This window comes from Terrapene carolina, unplaced genomic scaffold (genome assembly GCF_002925995.2).
Source record: "Terrapene carolina triunguis isolate 2854851 unplaced genomic scaffold, T_m_triunguis-2.0 Scaffold33911, whole genome shotgun sequence".
NCBI classification, from domain to species: domain Eukaryota; kingdom Metazoa; phylum Chordata; order Testudines; family Emydidae; genus Terrapene; species Terrapene triunguis.
The window spans coordinates 13,537,067-13,556,126 of NW_020698262.1; the positions used below are offsets into that span (position 1 = coordinate 13,537,067).

General features: G+C 48.3%; 1 protein-coding gene across 1 annotated transcript in view; it reads left to right on the plus strand.

Moving 5' to 3' along the window:
• Positions 1–18,583, plus strand: part of LOC112103474 (paraplegin) — a 43,320-nt gene extending 24,737 nt beyond the window's left edge. The window contains exons 10-17 of the mRNA XM_024195272.2: positions 3,004–3,128; positions 4,648–4,750; positions 6,403–6,513; positions 10,447–10,562; positions 11,759–11,915; positions 13,077–13,240; positions 15,556–15,633; positions 17,768–18,583. Coding sequence (XP_024051040.2) covers positions 3,004–3,128; positions 4,648–4,750; positions 6,403–6,513; positions 10,447–10,562; positions 11,759–11,915; positions 13,077–13,240; positions 15,556–15,633; positions 17,768–17,977 — 1,064 coding nt within the window. The 3' untranslated portion in view covers positions 17,978–18,583. The remainder of the gene's footprint in view (positions 1–3,003; positions 3,129–4,647; positions 4,751–6,402; positions 6,514–10,446; positions 10,563–11,758; positions 11,916–13,076; positions 13,241–15,555; positions 15,634–17,767) is intronic.
• Positions 18,584–19,060: the final 477 nt, after the last annotated feature.

Consider the following 19,060-nt stretch of genomic DNA (forward strand, 5'->3'; position numbering starts at 1 on the left):
GTCTAAAAGAGAGCAACAAAAATGATACAGAGTTTTAGAAAACCTGAGCTAGGAGGAAAAGGTTTTTTTTGTTTGTTTGTTTTTTTAAAACACCTGGGGATGTTTAATTTTGAGAAAAGAAGACTGAGGAAGTCTCCTAAATAAGTCTTCAAATATGTTAGAGGACAATGATCAGTTGTTCTCTAGTGAAGCTAGGACAAGAAGTAATGGGTTTAATCTGCAGCAAAGGAGATTCAGGTTAGATATTCGGAAAAACTTTCTAGCTCTTAGAGTAGTTAAGCTCTGGAATAGGCTTCCAAGGGAGGTTGTGGAATCTCCATCGTTGGAAGTTTTAAACAGCACAAACACCAGTCAGGGATGATCTGGGTTTACTTGGTCCTTCCTCAGCACAGAGAGCTGGATTAGATGACTTCATAAGGTCCCTTTGGGCCCTACATTTCTGATGTTGTGTTTCTGTAGGACAGGCTGTATCTCAGAGATCGTATGCAGAGAGAATCTGCAAGATTTAGACATAATTTAGATGTGAGGACCTAAGGGATCTGAGCTGGATGTCCAGGTTATGCTCCTGAGTGACAGGCAGGATGGTGGTATGGTCCATAGTGATCGAGAAGGGTGGGGGCAAGGTGGATTAGGAGCTCCGTTTTAGCTATGTTAATCTTGAGCTGACACTAGACATTGATGAGTAGGTGTCAGAGACAGGCCAAGATTAGTTTGGACAGAAGAGATAGTTTTGAGTAGAAGTAAATCTGTGAGTCATAGAATAGCCTATATTTGTGTTTGTGCCTGAGATTACCCAGAGATAAGGTATAGAGGAAAAAAGAGAAGGGGACCAAGGACAGAGCCCCATGGAATCCCCCAAAAAGCTGGAGGGGGGTGAGGCAGATCCTTTGAAGGAGCAATTAAGCCCAACTAAACTGGGTGAATGTAAGTTTGTGTCTTGTTAATTTCACTGTGCAATTTAGAGAATGATTGTGATGTTTCTCATGCATACAGGCGACCTTGCTCTTCATCAGATCTGTGACCGTGTTCTGCAAGTTCTGGTTATGCAGCAAGGGAAGAATAGGGCACTGATCAAAGATGCCTGGTGTTGTCTTTACAAGTTCAAATTGCCTGGCAATATTCATACATTTAACTCTTTCTCAGAACAGCAAAGCAGTTTGAATGTGAATTTTCTGAGCACAAACAACTAAACAGCAGACAAGGAAGCACAATCCCTACAAATCTTCTGCAATGTCTCAATAGATGAGACCTTTAAGGCCAAGATCCTTTTTGCACTACATGAACATTAGAGCCAATAACACTTTTCAGAAGCAGTTATTTGCCCTGAGTCCTTGGCCAAAATCTCCCTCTTCCCAGCTCTTGTGTTGTGAGCCAGTTGTTGGCCTGACAGCTGCTCGGCCCCCCAGCACAGTGGCTGTATTTCAGTGAAGCTATATGTGTACGGCTGAGCTACTCTGTTACAGTAGTGGTGGAGGAAGCAGGGGATTTGTAAAATCAACCAAATCCTCTTCACCATTTCCTTGAAATGGTTTGTCTCACAAGTGCTGCAAACAAGAAGGTTTTTCAAGCTGGATTCCCAGCACTAGCTTTGATTCGCTGTCACGGACTCTTAGGTGTTACTTTTATAGACTGTTCACTGTGACTGATGCTTGCATGCTGAGGCCAAAGCATGTTAATAGCCAGGTGACATCATGTTGGGAGGATTAGTATAGATTCAAGGCTGCTGATCTAGATTTCCTGGAGCTGTGTATTTCCCACCCACTGGGACCCAGACTGAAAGCGAGTGTGGCAGAGGCTGATGCAAGGAGGGTGCAGTCAGTGGTTTTTGTTTTGGTTTGTTCTAATGGTTCGACCTATTTTAAGACTGCGTCTTCCCAGCTACAAAGCAGATGATGCACTGTACATTCTAATCCTGCCCTGTGAATAAAGCTTGTTAGCCCCCAGGTGACTGCCAGTCTGTCTGCTTATTTATCACACTCGAAAGTGCAGTGTAATACATGACCAAAGAAAGATCGTGCTTCATTCTTTTCAGGAGCCTATTTAGAAGGCATCCTTTGGGGAGGAAGAACTGAAGTTCACTGTAGAACAAGCTGCTTTTTTCTATAGGGCCATTCGTCTGACTTACCTGTAACCTTAAACTCTCCACTGAGCTATAGTATTGACACATTTGGCAGCTTCGGTGTTGGAATTGTGGAATGCTCGCTTGTCCCTTCCCCTGGAAGCTTGCTGCATGCCTTACAGCTCTGGGGGCTCTTGATGTCTGCTGTTGTAAGACAAGTGTATTAAGGTGACCCATGTCCATAGGCATCAGAGCACCTGATGGAATATAATAAGCAGCGTGGCTTGGTGCCTCAATTTGGCACTTCTGCTCTCCCCTAAGCTACATGAGCAACTGCCCCTTCGTACCTTACTCCTGCCTTTGGCACCATGCCTTCCATGAGGCCCCCAACACATGAAACCCTGTCTGCCAGGCTCCCTTCCTACAAGCCCCACACCAGCACCACAGGTTTATTAGCCCTATAACTCCCTTCTATCCTTCTCAGCATGGAAAGCAGCAAACCCAGTGCAAATCATGGCACTCGGGAGCTGTGTGCTGAACATCGCTGCTCAGTCACTTTTTGTTGCATTCTGTCCTCGTCTGTATGTTGTTTGTTCCGGTTATAAGCTCCTCGGGCTTGGACTCTTTATACCTGTGTATAGCGCACCTGGGATGCCTTTGTTTACCAAGGGGTGCAAGGAAAAACCAAAATCCATAACCCACTTCTAATCACACACACACACACACACACACACACACGTCCTCCCTTCACACAGTACTAAAAAGAAGCAAATGTCTTCAATCTTGCCTGCCCCAAAGGATGCCACAGATGTACTGTGGCTGAATGTTGTAAAGCTGTGGATGGAATTCTCCACTTCCCGTCGCGCCTCAGCAACACGAAGCCTGCACTGTACGTTCTGATACAGAAACCCTTCACCTTCATGTCTGCTCTCGTTTTGCTGCAGGGATGGGAACCACAGATCATGTCATAGTGTTGGCTTCCACCAACCGTGCTGACATCTTGGATGATGCTCTGATGAGACCCGGGAGGCTTGACAGACACATTTTTATTGATCTTCCCACCCTCCAGGTATGTATCCCCTCCCACCATCTGTGTGTGTGAATCTGGTGTCACAATTCTTCACTCTTTGGTCAGTATCTGTGCTGGCAAAGTCCAAGGTGGGCAGTAGTGAGAACGGCAATCCTGTGTTGCCCATCTTACCACTTGTGTCCTAAGCCAAAGACCCAATCTATGAATGCAGTAGCCCACTGTACAGAGACTCCATGGTATTAGCGCCTCCCTTTGCTTCAATCTGGCCTTGCCTGAGAGCTTTGCTTTGGAGTTCTCCTTTTGTCATGGAGACAGCAATTTCATGCATATCTGTATCCTCTCTCCATGAAACTAGGAGCAGCCTAAACTGGTTCTTTAGCCAATACTGCCTGTCTGGGCAGAGCCCAGGTTAGTAATGCACCTTCACCATTCATTCCTGTGTGTTACCTGCAGTGCTTAATTTGTGCTGGGGCTTGCCGGGCCTGAGCCCGGGCACCTCTGGGCTTGGCAGGTCAGGGCCCGGCACCTCTGGGCTTGGCAGGACAGGGCCCGGCACCTCTGGGCTTGGCAGGTCAGTTATGAAAGTAAAAAAAATTGCTTGAGCCCCAGCTCCTCTTTCATTATAAATGAAGCACTAGTTACCTCACTCTCTGTCTTGCTTGTGTTTGGATACCCACTCTCTTCCTTGCAGCCTGCTTGGCGTGCGTATCCTGAACCATGAGCACATTCAGATCCACTTAACAGTGGGAGTCCAACATGTTTGCTAGGATGGGACTTGTAGCAGAGTCTGGACACAGCCTCTGAAAGCAGCAAGGGAACTCACTCTTCCAGCAGATTGTCTCCTCCTTCCATCTGCGGCTTTACCGTCATCCACAGACTTTTCATTTAAAATACCTTCAATGCCGGATACAATCTGGCACCGGACATATGAACTGTGCAGCTGCCCCGAAGGAGGAGGGGGAAAACCCCTGGCAGTGGAACCCATTGTTTTAATCAGGACCTCCTGGACCAGCTGAATGAGTCACTCTTTGGCCCCTTGCCAGCTCTCATCTAGCCCCCCAACTTAATCTAAGAACTGGCCACATGCCGCACAGCAAGTCGGAGACGTCTTCCCAGTGGCAGGGGAGGGAGCAGGCTTTGGGCTGTGAGTTCTTGATTCCTTTGCTCTAAGTGCTGTGCTGTTAAAGAAATTTTCAGAGATCAATGAGGGTGAAAGTTGGGAGGGGGGAGAGTTCCCCTTGGAGAGAGGAGCCGGTGACTCATTGTAAGCCTCCATATGTCTGTCCTGAATTTGAAAGCTCTGTGTCACTGGTGAAATCAAAACTGGTAAATACTTTGAGGGCTCAAAGCAGGGCATCTCTGCCCTCTTGTGGCTGGTCCTCATCACAGCTTAGTCACTTGGGCTTCTTACCTCCGGCTTCCCAGTGATGTAGCTTGCTGCCGTGTGTGGTGATGGGACATTTATTCCCCCTAATCTCACCTCCAGGTGACGGTGGTGCCAGGTTGCTGGGCTGGGGCGCTAACCCCTCCATGCAAACGCTCTTCCTTTTCATTACAGGAGAGAAGAGAGATCTTCGAACAGCACCTGAAGAGTCTGAAGCTGACCCAAGCTGGCAGCTTCTATTCCCAGCGCCTGGCTGAGCTCACCCCAGGGTTCAGTGGTATGAGCCAGGCTTTTTCCTTAGGCGGGGGTTGAGGCGCTGTAAGGGTTTCCTTGTTTGTGAACTCAAGGGTTGGTTGTTTTAGCCCAGGGGTGGGCAAACTTTTTTTGGCCCGAGGGCCACATCGGGGTTGCAAAACTGCATGGAGGGCCGGGTAGGGAAAGCGGTGCCTCCCCAAACAGCTTAGCCCCCACCCCCTATCTGACCCCTCCCACTTCCTGCTCCCCGACTGCCCCCCTCAGAACTCCCCCTGCTCCTTGTCCTCTCACCGCCCCTGCCCCTAACTGCCTCCCCCAGGACCCCACCCCCATCCAACTCCCCCTGCCCCCTGACAGGCCCCCCAGGGCTCCCACGCCTATCCAACCCCCCCACGCCCCATCCCCTGACTGCCCCCGAACCTCTGCCCCATCCAACTGCCCTCCTGCCCCTTATCTAACCCCCCACACTCCCCACCCCCTTACCATGCCGCTCAGAGCAGCAGGACTGGCTTATTGGAAAGCCTGAGAGGTGGGTGGGTGCAAGCCGTGCTGCCCGCATGGTGGCGTGGCTGCAGGGAAATAGGAACAGTAGGGGAGGGGCCGGGGGAGCTTCCCCAGCTGTGAGCTCAAGGGCCGGGCAGGACAGTCCTTCGGGCTGTAGTTTGCCCACCTTTGTTTTAGCCATACCCTCCTTTACAATGTCTGTTGGTCCGAATGGTTTATTTCCTCTCTGCTCCCTCTCTTGTTGAAATGGCCAGAACCTACGCAGACTCTCTTGGATACAAATCTGTGTGTGGATGAGCGACTGTTTGTGGATGTTTTTCAGTCCCTGAATGTTTTGGGCATCCAGCTGTTCTCTACCTCGGTGCTGGGGCGGAGAGGGGAGCCATTACAACACTTATGACCCAGATTCCCATGGGAAAGAGCTGCTGCTTTTGCCTCTTCCTGGTTGCTGTTGAGAATGAGATGCTGCCCCTCAGTGCATTAAGCTGGGGAAAGACTTGTAGATCAATAAACACTTTAACAGAAAATAATTCGCTGCTGGGTAGCACTGAGTAAAGGCTACGTGTAGAGCAGGGTAAAATCAAGCTGCTCTCCACATTCCCACACCCCGGAACTTTTAGGGATAGTTTACTGGAACACAGCTTCTGACCACGGACTCCAAGGCGTCGGCCTGCATGTAGTTCCTGGAATACCCTTGCTGGGTTTCCCCTCTAACAGGCCCCAGCACACTGCTTCTGTTGTGACTTCTTGCAGCAATCCCCCTTCCCCCCCATCACTCATGCACACAAACTCAGAACAGATGTTTTCTCTCCTGTGGAGAGGTTTGTGCGGTTGCTTTAAGAACAACGCAGTGGCCCAAGCCAGACCAACTACCCGCACCGCTCCTCTATTGCTGAGAGCCAGTGTGGGCTTTCGCCCTGCTGACTGATAGCTGAGCTCTGTCCTGTGCGGCAGCCCAGTGCTGATTGCCGAAAAGCTGACCATGTTATTTAAATCTAACATAAGCAACAGAAACAGTGCTCTCTTCCACGGGAACAAAGGGCGCTGGTGATGCAGGTGTATTTCATTTCCATCGCGCCTCCCTCAGGTTTGTGCCTGCCTTTTCTGTCCTCCTGTGTTCTTTGTCCCTCCTTACAAAAAAAAGCTTGATTTGTTAACTCTTACCTGTAGGCGCTGACATAGCAAACATCTGTAACGAGGCCGCTCTCCATGCTGGCAGGGAGGGCTATAAATCCATTGATACTTTCAACTTTGAGTATGCTGTAGAGAGAGTCATTGCAGGTAAGAAGCCCTGACCTTTTTTCATTCTTTCTAATGCCTCCGTGGCGCTTGTCATGCCTTTTGGAATATGGTTCTTTAGTGGGCAGAGTTCTAGCAAGACAGATGGTTCTGACCATGCTCTCCCCTTAGTACAGGTAGGGCTTTGGGAATCCTGCCGTTGCAGGACTGTGCTTGAGGGTCTAAGCATTCTTTTTAGAACATGTGTTTAGCCCTTATGGTGCAGAGAACTTTCCAAACCTGAGCCCAGACTGATAGTTCTCTTCTGAGTCTATAGACCACCTGGACTAGTAGGTGCAATCTGCTCCTATCACAAAAGGGTAACTCTGAAACCTAAGGAGGACAATTCACATGTTTGTTCTTCAATTCTTTACATTTCTAAAATGTAGCTTTCGGTGCCCATCCAGCGCTCTGGGCACCTATGGCATAAATATAAATAGCAAAACCATGCTAAAGGGATGCCCCCTCCTCAACAGCCCTAGAAAAGAGGAAAAAGAGGAGCTTTGCAGTATGTCTGCAAGGTTAACAAATCCAGGTTCTGGTGGACCAAGTTGGGGTGAGGAGCCCTCGCAGAGAACATCCTGCTAGCAACTCCATGTTGTTTGTGTTTGGGGGAGCTCCAGCTTGAGCACTTATCCCACAATCCCAAGCCAGCTGCCATGTTTTCCCAGGTGCCAAAGTCACAACTGTCCCCCAATGAGCTGATTAAATTTCAGGCTCTCCTCCCCAAACCAAAAACTCCAACAATGCAAACTATGAACTGTTCATGTAACAATCTGCAGCACACTGAAAATTTGTGAGCAGAGTATGTTTAATATCAAAATAGGCCAGGGACTGCACTGTACTAATGGTAGTATTCCTTTTTAATTCTGTAAAAACCTCTTTGAATTTACCTGAAACTGCCACAGAATTTTGAGCCTGCTGCACTAGAATGCTGCAGAATTTTGGTCCAGTCTGCTGCAGAGCACACAGGGTCTTGATTATGAGAATGCAAATATTTGGCTACTTACATAGTACAGTGCCACTATAAGAGGTGTGATACTGGACACACAGAAGAGGCTGCATGCTTGTCTAGTGAGGTGCTCTGCCAGATGGTTATGGTCCATGGGCCAGAACGCTTGTGTTGGGTCAGTTGTTTCCTCATTTGGAGTTTGTCTTGTTTTATTATAAGGTGCTTAAATGCCCATGAATAGGTGCTTTCTAAACATCTTAAATAAGAATTGCAGGAGACTATTTACAATTTCATCTACCTTAAAAGTGCAATTCCCCCTGAGCATTCTTGGTAATTCTGTGCACACTTGCACAAAGCCAGACACCTGGCTGCTTAGCAGCACCAAGTGTGGCCAGTGAAGGTCCTTCCGAGTTGCTCTGCAAAGGCATAAACCAGCAAAGGCCAGTGCTTGTTTCAGCTTCTCCTATGATGCAGCTGCTGCCTCAGCTGGAGAAAATGCCAGTCTCCTTGAGGAAGGGACTTAGTTGAGTTTTCCATTGGTGGTCACGCTTGCCTTCCCCAATCACACCCAAAATGTTCCATCCTCATTCTGACGCATTTTGATTTTGTAACTAAAGTCTATGATGCAAGTCTGAGGTCACAAGGTTTTTTGACTCACTGAACAACCAGCAGGATTGTAGCTCTTTGGGTTAGGGGAGTCTAGAGCTTTCATGCTGCTGCCAAGCACAAAAATACTTAATGGTGCTGCTGCTGTCTTAACCGTCCACACACACACACTGTCATTGCTGGACTTCCCTGAAAGTGAAGGAGACATACCAAGTGTCTTTGCTTTAGGAAGAGTGGTGTTAAATCAAGGGATTTGATAGCAGGTGCTGAAAGCCATGTCCGCCTTAAACCCTTTGCTGTAACGAGGGAGAAGGGGTAAAGGTGCTTCTCCAATGCTAATCACTGCCAAGGCTTCAAGCCTGAAAATGGGACTAGTCTGGAAGTCTTGTCTCCTGGGAATGAGGGAGAATGTATTGAGAAGATGGAGCAGTGTCTAATAGGCTCCCTGTGGAGGATGCCAGCAGAGAGAGCGGCTGTGCCTATGGTGGAGCCTGCTTGCACCCGTGGCTGCCTGTGGAACCCGACTAGTGCTGCATTGAAGCAGCATCCTTGGCCCATTCTGCTCCTAAACCGAGTAAAAACAAGCCCTCGGGGCCTCTCCTAGCCGAGGCTGGCTTTAGTCAAGGGAAGAAGCAATTATGCAGGAACATTCTGTGCTATTGCAAAGAGTTTCATACAGTCTCTCTCCCTGGTGGGTTGACAAGGAAATGCTTCTAGAATTTAATAATAATAATAATAATAATAACCCAACCTGCGTTAAAAGAAGATTAAGGGACTGACCTTATTCTGATTAAAATTAAGGCCATTCTGATTTGAAGCTGCTGTTCCATCCCCATCATGCCTTCTGAGGCATAGCTTTTGCTGGGATCCCTGGGCAGTGAGTGTACAAAACATACTCGAATGTAATTTGCAATTTCTTTGTTGAGTAAGGCCCCTGGCTTTCTATTAACATTATATTTTAAACAGTGTTTTTTCCAAGGTATCATGCAAAATCAGTGCACTGCTGATGTTCTCCACTGAGCCCATTCTGCCCCCTACAGATCCTGGCACCATGCCAAAACAGCTGCTTTAAAATACTGGCACCTTGCACAGTACATGTAGTGGAGTTCTTGATGTGTACTGTACTCTGCAGTTAGCATATTTTCTGCACATATGCTACAAGTTTGACTTCCATTCAGCATCTCTTCCAAATATTAATTGGGCTTTTTCCAATGTATAGTGCATTGGCATGGAAAATGGACATTAAAAAAATACTTTTTTTCCTTTTTTAAGGAGAGGAGAGAACACTGAGAGTTCATCTTAATTTGCTAATTCCAAAAGCTTGGCTCCAGACTGTGAGGCTTTAGACTGTTCCATGAATAGCCAGCATGGAAAACCTCCCTAGATTTGCACTAAGCTTTCATGTGCAACCTTGATCTTGCACTATTTCAGTGTTCCTAATAGACTGAATCCTCGGACAGGGACCCTCTTCTGTTGCAGATGTTTATAATATAAACATCTTGCATTTCTATGATGTCTCCTATCTAGGGGTACATCCAGACTACCCGCCGGATCGGCGGGTAGTGATCGATCTATCGGGGATCGATATATCGCGTCTTGTCTAGAGACGCGATATATTGATCCCCGAACACGCTCCCGTCGACTCCGGAACTCCACCAGGGCGAGCGACGGTAGCGGAGTCGACAGGGGAGCCGCGGCCGTCGATCCCAGGCCGTGAGGACGGGATGCAAGTCAAAATAAGATACGTCGACTTCAGCTACGCTATTCCCGTAGCTGAAGTTGCGTATCTTACATCGACACCCCCCCAGTGTAAACCAGCCCTAAGGAGCTCAAGGGCCTTACAGCCAAACTAAGCCTCAGAACACCCCTGCCAGCTCAGTGGGTATCTTCATCTTGTAGATGTGGAACTGAGACACCGAAAAGTGAGTTGGCCAAGGTTACAGAGAGTCTGTGGTACACCTGATCCCAGCTCTGAATCCTAGGTCTGTGCTTTAGTCATTAGGAAGGCAGAGATAATCTATTAAAATGTGTCTCAACTCATCCCTTTGAAAAGAGAGAATAAGAGATCTCCGCTGAAAACATCTCATGCTTCAGTTCAGTGCAGAATGAAACCGCCTACGCTTCAGGCTGAATTCTTCCGTGGTTAACTAGTAAGGTGACCGAGGGCACCTCTTTAACAGCACAGAATTGAAGCGGTGTTGCTTTTTCCATCTGGCCGGGGTGGCAGGGCAGGCAAGAGTAATGAGCTCTCTAACTGTTACACTGCACACTTGGCTGGCTCGCACCGGGAGTTGGAAAAGAGAGTGAACTCTGAGCTGGTGACAGGTGTAAGCCAAGAACCCATTTTCCCAACTGAAGCTCTGTCCCTGCTTCCCCAGGCTCTGCCAAAAGGAGTAAGATCCTGTCGCAGGAGGAGCGGAGGGTCGTGGCCTTTCATGAGTCAGGCCATGCACTGGTTGGCTGGCTGCTGGAACACACAGATGCTGTGAGGAAGGTAACCTAACTGTCTGCTATGAATTAATAACCAAGCTCAACGCGGGGGTGGGGAGAGAGTCCTTTTGGATTCCAGTCTAATGTATACTGACCATAATGCAACAGCTTGTGCTAAACTCTGCTGCATCATCCCTCACCTCTTCTGAACTTGGTTACAGTAACACAGCCAAGTACACAATTTGGAAATCCATTAGCAGACTCCATTACTAACGGTGAGGCATTGCACTTTGTGCTGTTAAGCTAGGTAATCGTCTTTAGCCATCATCATTTTACGTTTAAAAGCTGAACTGGGTGTGCTCAGAGACCACAGTATTCCCTCTGCACACTAAAGGGACTAAAATCTGCCTACAATTGCTCCTTGATTCGTATGTCCCTCCCAGACACACAGCATGGCCTGCGTGTGCATGCAAAAATCTTCCCCTCTCAGAGATGGCTTGCCAGCATGTTAGAAAACTATCGGTTGGGTCATCGCGTGTCCCTGGTTTGAAGGGATGCTTTTTGAGACTGGTAGGCTTGTGAGTTGGCCTGCCTCAGGAGGCACTCCATAGGAAAGGGCTTCCTTTCAGACGTGGGGCTGTATTCTCCCATGTGTTTCCTCCTACCCCAAAAAAGTCCTAACATTGGAATAAAATCTCTTACAGTATCAGAGGCTCGTTTGTGTTACACTAGCACTAAACCCTGTTGTGTAGTGTTGCTTTGTTAAGTGATTACTGCACTCCCAACATTTAAATGATCTTACAAATGGTGCCTGTTTAATATAGAGTCAATTTCTTCTTGCCTTACTAACTCTGGTAATCCCACTAACTTCTGCAGGACATGCTCACAAGTTTGAAGTGAGTTGAATTTGGTTGATGGTTTCTAAAATCACTTTGGCGTCTTGAGGGTTCACTGGCTAGTTGACTACTACCCTAAGAGTGACTTCCATGTCTCATTCCTCTCTGCCTCTCTCCGTAATGTCAGGAAGCACAATCATGAAGGCAAATCTTTCAATGTGGGAACGCTGTCAAGGAACATTGTCACTTTTTGGCCTCCTGTGCCTGTAATCTCAAGGGTTCCCTCACACAAGTGCACCCCGGAGCCTCTTTCAAACCCAAGGTTAAATAGAAAATCTGAATATCTTCCTCTCCTCTCCCTGCTTGGATTCTGTTTTGTAGCCCCTGTTCTCTGAAATTGGCAGAGGCTGTTTGTGTGTTTCAGGTTTCCATAGCCCCTCGAACAAATGCTGCCTTGGGGTTTACTCAGATCCTCCCGAAAGAGCAGAACCTCTTCACCAAGGAGCACCTGTTTGAGAGGATGTGCATGGCGTTGGGAGGGAGAGTGTCTGAAGCCATCACCTTTAACAAAGTCACGACAGGTGAGGAGCCAGAACCTTGCACGCGTTGGCCCAGATGAGGTGCCAGGTTAACAGGACCCTTCCCTTACATAGAAGGGAGATAGCTGTCTGCCTCCTTGGCTTTCAGAGCATGTTGGTGTATAAGGAGCTGTTCTGTAGAGAGGATCTACAGTTCTGTACAGGAGTGTCAACTGCCTGCCTTAGTAACACCAGCTGGAGGAAGTCAGGGTGAGAAGAAAGGGGATTTAACGCCAGTGGCGTTGTCTTTAGGTAGAACGTGTGAGAGAATAGCACGAATCATTGAAATCCAAGCGGAGGGTGTGGTTTTCAGAAGTGTTCAGCATTGGCCTAACTCTGTTCACAATGAAGCCAACAGAGAAACGTCTATATAAGAACGGCCAGACTGGGTCAGACCAAAGGTCCATCTAGCCCAGTATCCTGTCTTCCGACAGTGGCCGATGGCAGGTGTCCCAGAGGGAATGAACAGAACAGGGAATCATCAGGTGATCCATCCCCTGTTGCCCATTCTTAGCTTCTGGCAAATTGACCTGGATGGGAGCAGAGCTAGACCATTGCTGAGCAGTCTCAAAATCCCCACTTTGAAGCATTATGCTATGTGCCAAGAACGTCAGTGTTCTCTCTCTAGTCTCTGAAGTAGTTTACAGGGTGTTTAGAAAATCTGACCCTGGGTCTGTGCTTACCAGTTTCCTGGTGGTGATCTGAGCAGCAGAATATCTGCAGACTGGTGAGTGGGGTGAAATTATTGAATGAGTTTTTTGATCATGGGTTTGTCCTCATCAGTGTGTAGGTCATCTGTTCCTAACTGACATGCCAGCCTCCTGTCTGAGACTTATTCCTAGAGGCTCTGGCTGCAGCACGCTGTAGCGATGAGGGGCCTAGAGCCTCCTTCCTTTAACGAATGGGGTGAAATACTGTATTTTCAAACTTTGAAGGAGGGGTGAGGGGAGATTGTGCATTGTAGGAGCTGTCAGTAGAATGAGTGACAGTTTCCCCTGGGTTAGTTAGCAAAGTCAGTGGTTGGGGAGGGCTGTTCACCTACACAGATCTTGCAGCTCTGAACTGCTGACTCGCAGAGTGGGTTGTGTGCTGGAGGTGCACCAATTGCTACACCTGTCAGCTCTGTGATCCCATGCTGAGTTCCTGTCTCCCTGTCTCTCTCAGGAGCAGAGGATGACCTGAGGAAAGTGACCAAGATTGCCTATTCGATGGTGAAGCAGTATGGAATGGTGCCCAGCATTGGGCATCTTTCTTTCCCAGAGTTGGAGCACACGCCCGGGATAGGTCAGCGCCCCTTCAGCCAGGGCCTTCAGCAAATGATGGACCATGTAAGTCTCTTTGTCCTGGCAGCTTCCCTTTTGTTCTTTGCTTCTCCCACTTCATTAAAAAAACCAAATTGCAAATAAAACTGGCAGCCCACTATTTTGTGTTCACTGGCCATTTAGAAGTAAATGCCTTGAAACCAGCACGGGTTTGTTCTGTGTCACCTTGATAGGAACATTTACTGAGTCCTAACAGGCAGAATCATGTGAAGCTGCAACTTCTGCACTAGTGATGCTGCTGCTTTGAACCTCACTTAGTTGCCATAAAATAGGTTGCAATGTATAAAAACGTAATCTATGCAGAGAGCTGCAGTCATGATTTCAACATGACCGGAGTCTGACGAGATGGGGCAGAATGGGGGACAGGGTGGTGAGGTGTGACTATAACTTTTTTGAGGATGGAGTGGGAAACAAAATAAGGATGGGGTGATTGTGGGATTGAGAGTAGATGCCTAGATAGGGAAAGACGCTGTGATTATCTGAGCGTATCCATCCCCTTCACGTTCATGCTACTCCTGAGGGCATTCTGTGCCAAAACAGTAAAAATTCTGTGCACAATATTTTAAAATTCTGCAAATTTTATTTGTCAAATAAATGTGGAAACTCCAGCATGGCAGTGGGGAGCACAGGCCACTGGCTGCACACAGGTGGGAGATCACTGTGCAGCTCCTCCCCAGGACACAGACTCAGCGGTGAGGCTGCACCCAACCCTGCCACAGCGCAAGGACCGGGCCTGCCCCAGAAACACCCCAGGGTGCTGCCCCTCCGTGCCAGGTGCAGAGAGGCTCAGCAAGGCAGGATCCAAGTGTTGAGGGGCTTAGTTTGGGGGGATCTAGATGTGGGTTGAGAGGGTTCTGTGTGAGGCAGTCTGGGTGCGGGTGGCTCAGTGGGGGATCTTGGTGTGGGGGGGGATCTGGATGCACAGGGGCTTGTTGGGGGGTTCTGGGTGCAATGGGACTCTGCAAGGGGGTCCAGGGGAAGGTGTTTGGGGCTCAGTGAGGGGTGGGGGTGTGTGTGTGTGTGTGTCTGGGTTTGGGAGGAATAGAGCTTGACAGTGGGGTCTGGGTGTGGGGCGCTTAGTGAGGAGTTCCAGATGCTGGGGGAGTGGGACTCAGTGGGTGGGAATCCATGTGCAGCTGGTTGGGGGCTCAGTAGGGTGGCTTGTCGGGGTGGTCCAGGTGCAGGGGTCTGGGTATGAGGGGGTCTGGATACATGAGGGTTGGGGGGAGTAGCTCCCTGTACAGGGATCCTTTCCCCTGCAGCTGAGGAGCAATGAGTGTAGGAAGCTGGGGGGGAGGGGAGTTTGCAGATCTTCCTGCACCTGGGGGAGAATTCTTGGGGTGGGTCTGACACAGCCCCAGATGTCGTGCAGGGGAAGAGGAAGTCCCATTCTCCCCAGCCTAGCCGGGACTAGCAGCTGAGCCCAGCGCCGAGTAGGAGCCACCAACAGGGTCTTCTCCAGTCCTGCCCCACAGTGATTTACCTCTCTGCCGGCTGCCCTGGGCACCCAAAACATACTGCTGGGGAGGGTCGTATGGCTGCTCTTGTGGCTTCCCTTTGCTTCCCTGTCAGAAAGTTCTTTGCTTCCCGCAGAAAAATAAATCAGCGGGGGTCATAAATTCTGTGCATGTGCAGTGGCGCAGAATCCCCCCCGGAGTAACAATTTGCAATAAACAATACTGTGTGGTGTCTGGATCACGAGAAGATACGTAGCTAAAAATCTCAAGAATAGAATTTTTGTTTCTTTGGTTTCTAGATCTCTTGGACACCCTGGAGGAGGGAGAAACCAGGTGTTTGTATTAGGGCTGGTTGAAAACTTCCAAGTGAAACTGTTTTTAAACAGAAAATTGGGTGTTTGACAAAATGCAATGTTTTATGAGAAGTGTCTACCTTCTCCAGACAGTGTCAACTCGTGAGAAACCAAACACTTGAAAACTGAAACGTTTTGATTCAGAAATGCTACCATGGTGCATTATGGGAATTACAGTTCAGCTGCCTCATGCTCCTATTCTCCTCTATGGCCAGGTTTCCCAGCTGGACTACATCTCCCATGATGCCCCACAACTGGGGACTCACCTGATGTGCTGTGGCAGTTCACCAAGAGAGTAGACTAGTTTTTGGCAGAAAATCTTTGATTATTTTGGTTTAAAGAAAAGAGAAAACCAAACTTTTCCATAGGGACAGGACTTTCTGACCAGCTCCTGTTTGTAAATCATGTCTCTAGGCACAGCTTATCATTTATATGAACATAGTGTTCATTCGTCTTTGTCTGTTCTCCAAGTCTCTCTTCCATTATCATTATTTCTCACTTCTCTTCCCAGGAAGCAAAAGTGCTGGTGGCTCAAGCATATAGGCACACAGAGAAACTCTTACTGGACAACCGGGACAAACTGCAAACGGTACGGACTTCATTAGTGCTTCTGGCATCATTGCAGCCACCAGGTCCTTGGTTGCTAGTGTCCCCGGGAGTGGCAGTGGTACTTTCAGGAAGCAGTGTTTCTGTGCTTATCTTCCAGCTTTGAGAAGCAGTGTGGGTTCTGGTGCATTTCCAGATTGCAAGAAGATTAGGGAAGCAAAAGAAAGAGAGACTTTGAGTTGCGTATCCGGTCAGCCATTGGATTAGGACTTGACATGCATGTGTGTTTGCAGTGGGAACTTTCTTTAGTGGTGAATGATCTGAGTCTCTAGACATTAACTGGTGGTGTTCAGGGACTCACTGCTTGGTAAGAGAGGTACTCTCTGTGGCGGGCTTGATGGGGGTGGCTGAAGGTTAGACTCTAGCACAGAACTGCAGTTCCTTTGTTTACTTCCATGGTGACTTTCTGATGCTGGGATGCCAAATATGGGACTGAGGTGTAATTTATACCACTGCAAGGATACTAGATATTGCCCTTGCCCGGAGGAGTCTGCCATGTCAGAAACCGCATGTCTGCCGGAGTCAAAAAGCAAGTGCTGCCTTTACCACTGCAGCTGGGGACCAGTCCACAGGAAATCTATGTGGGGATTGAAGTGGACAGTATCTGAGGGGAGGAATAATGGGACGTAGAGCCTTTTACCTCCAGGTCACCAGTGTGAATGAGTTGATAGTCTCAGTTCACATTGTTAAGCTACCGCTGCAAGAGTTACAGGGCTGGCTGCACCTCTGCCCCCTCAGGTGTCAGCTTGTGGGCCTTTACCTAGCCTGGGATGGAATTTCACAATTCTCCCACTCTTGGAGCAGGGCCTGGGCTATAGTACCGTCTGCATCAACTGTGCTCACCCAGTGGCCCAGCTGAGTATGGACACCTTTGATTCTTCCTTTAGGGAGTCTGTGACCAGTGATATATAATGACCAGCCAGCCTGCTTCAACCACAGTATTGTTCGCTTTAACAGTGGGAACAAACCATTTAGAGAAAAAGGACTTGAATACAACTGTCTACACACACATCTGTCTTACCTAACTGCTGACATATTCATTGGTATTGTGGGCAGTCCTGTCACTTTCACACACCTCGGCAAGTTTGTATGGACCTGGAGAATGAACTTTCCTCCCATGCCTAGAGAGTTTCTGTCCAATGGGCAGTGAGGAAAACTTGTGTTGCCTTTGTCCAGACTGTACCTATCCTATGGAGGCCTTTATTTTCATTGACTGTTAACCTGGCACCTTTCACAAGTATTCACACAGGTGCAAAGTCACTTAAGTGTATGGAATAGAGAGGCAGACCTTTCTACCTCTGCTCCTTGGACCTCATTCAGCTAAAGTGATTCTCCTGGTCACTCCTCCAGGCTAGCAGCTAGAGATCACCTGCTTAACTTATACCCCAGTAGCTGTAGATTGCCGAGCTTAGGGGAACAGAGCATAAGTCATACTCTGCTGTGAGAGTGCCCCTGTCCCCAAAGCTCTCCTGGCTGTTTCTCAGTCTTTGTAGCAGGTGCCAGCAGCTCAAAAAGTTGCATATTGGCCCCCCAAAACTACAGATAGACCAGATCTACACTAGGGGCTTCTGCTGGCCTAGCTATGTTGGTCAGGGTGTGAAGCCAGCAGAAGCCCCTAGTGGAGATGCAGCTATAGCAGCAAAGCTGCACTTTTACTGATACAGCTTGTACGGGGTTGTCTTACTAACCAGTATAGAATGAGCTTTGCTGGTGTAGCTGTGACCACACTAGGAGCACTTTGCCGGTATAACATACTGGTATTTCTATACTGGTAAAGTATTCCTAGTGCAGATATATAGTATTAGCTGTCAGACCAGTGGATTTGGTAACCCAGGTGTGTTTGTTTCCCTCAGACACCAGCACATCTTGCTTTGGCTGCATCTTTGTCCAAATATACACCTTGATATTGTTTGCTGCTTACAGTCCTGGACAAACACCTTCTCTTCTGTTTTAGCTGACCTCCTGGGGAGGATGACGGCATGTCCTGGAGATGCTTTACCCCAAGCACTAGCTGCCATGTCAGCATGCTCTCCTTCATGCCTTGCCAGAGCTGCCACTAACTTGTCTGAACTCACAGTGCATGTACACTCACCTTCTGCCCTGTCTGCTCTTTCTAGCTGGCTAATACCCTCCTGGAGAAGGAAGTGATAAACTACGAGGACATGGAAGCCCTGATTGGGCCGCCTCCTCACGGGCCAAAGAAAATGATCGTTCCTCAGAGCTGGCTTGAAGCAGAGAGAGAGAAACAAGACACAGGCGATGAAGAGCCACCCCAGCAACCCCAGACCCGGGAAGAGGAGGAGGAACCCAGTTTGAGACTAGTATGAAACCCATTCCTGATCCGGAATGGGAGAGGAGGGCTTTAGAGGCTTTCTTCTAGCACCATACCAGAGTCCTTCCCCTTTCAGCTGCAGGGTCAAAGGCACTGAGAGACCAGAGCAGGGGATCTGTGTGTTGCCAATATCCTGCCCCTAACTTCTGGGTGTGTCAGCCACTGTACGAGGAAGGCTGTCTTCAGGGAGGGATTCTGCAGCTGGTTATCTCCGGGGTTGGGGATTCCTGATGCAAGCACAGATGTAGTTGGTCATGTGAGGCAGAAAGGGGTAATACATGGGTTCAGAATGAATTTAAATGCTAAAATCTCTTTTGGGCTCAGCACAGTGTAAACGCTCAACATCTGTGCTGTGACATGGGTGTGCGCTGCCATTCCTTCCCATGCCACAGCTTTGGAAGTGTGTCTCTGTCAGGCACAACCACTCGAAAGGGCTCAAGGCAGTTTGACACAGTAGTTACTACATGACTTGACTGTACCCTTTGATTATCTCTGCTCAGAGTTTAAAAATATACTGACTGAGAACAAGGCTCACTGGAGTAAAATGGTCTTTGCGCATTGTTCTATAGAACATATTAATACATGCAGGAGGCTGGGGCATTCTAACATGTACATGAGACCTCTGCAGATTTAGGGGCTTCCTCTGCTCATTGATCTCTCTGATAGTTCTGTGCCTCTCTCTCTCTCTCTGGGGATTGGTTGGTTTGGGGTTATCAGTTCGTGGATTATCAACATGGTTTGAGTTCTCAGTTTGTGTGCAGGTATTGGCCAACTCCACATGTCTAGGATCTACTTTTACATCAGAAGCCCATTTTCCAGATCAGGACTGAACACAAGTGCATTGAGAGGCTGAGTCTAGATGTGCTGTTTCTTTTCTCAAGAGGAATTTGAGAAGCACCTTTCAGTAAAGACTCTGGGATGGAAACCCGGGTGTTCATTTACATTGATTTTTACAGGGGGCTGTAGACTGAATTCCTTTACTTGTGTTCAGACCTTTAAGTCCTCTGCAGAAGAACCTTGTTGGGTCATGATCATTCTCACTCCACAATGAGAGCATCTGAAATATCTGTGCGTTGAT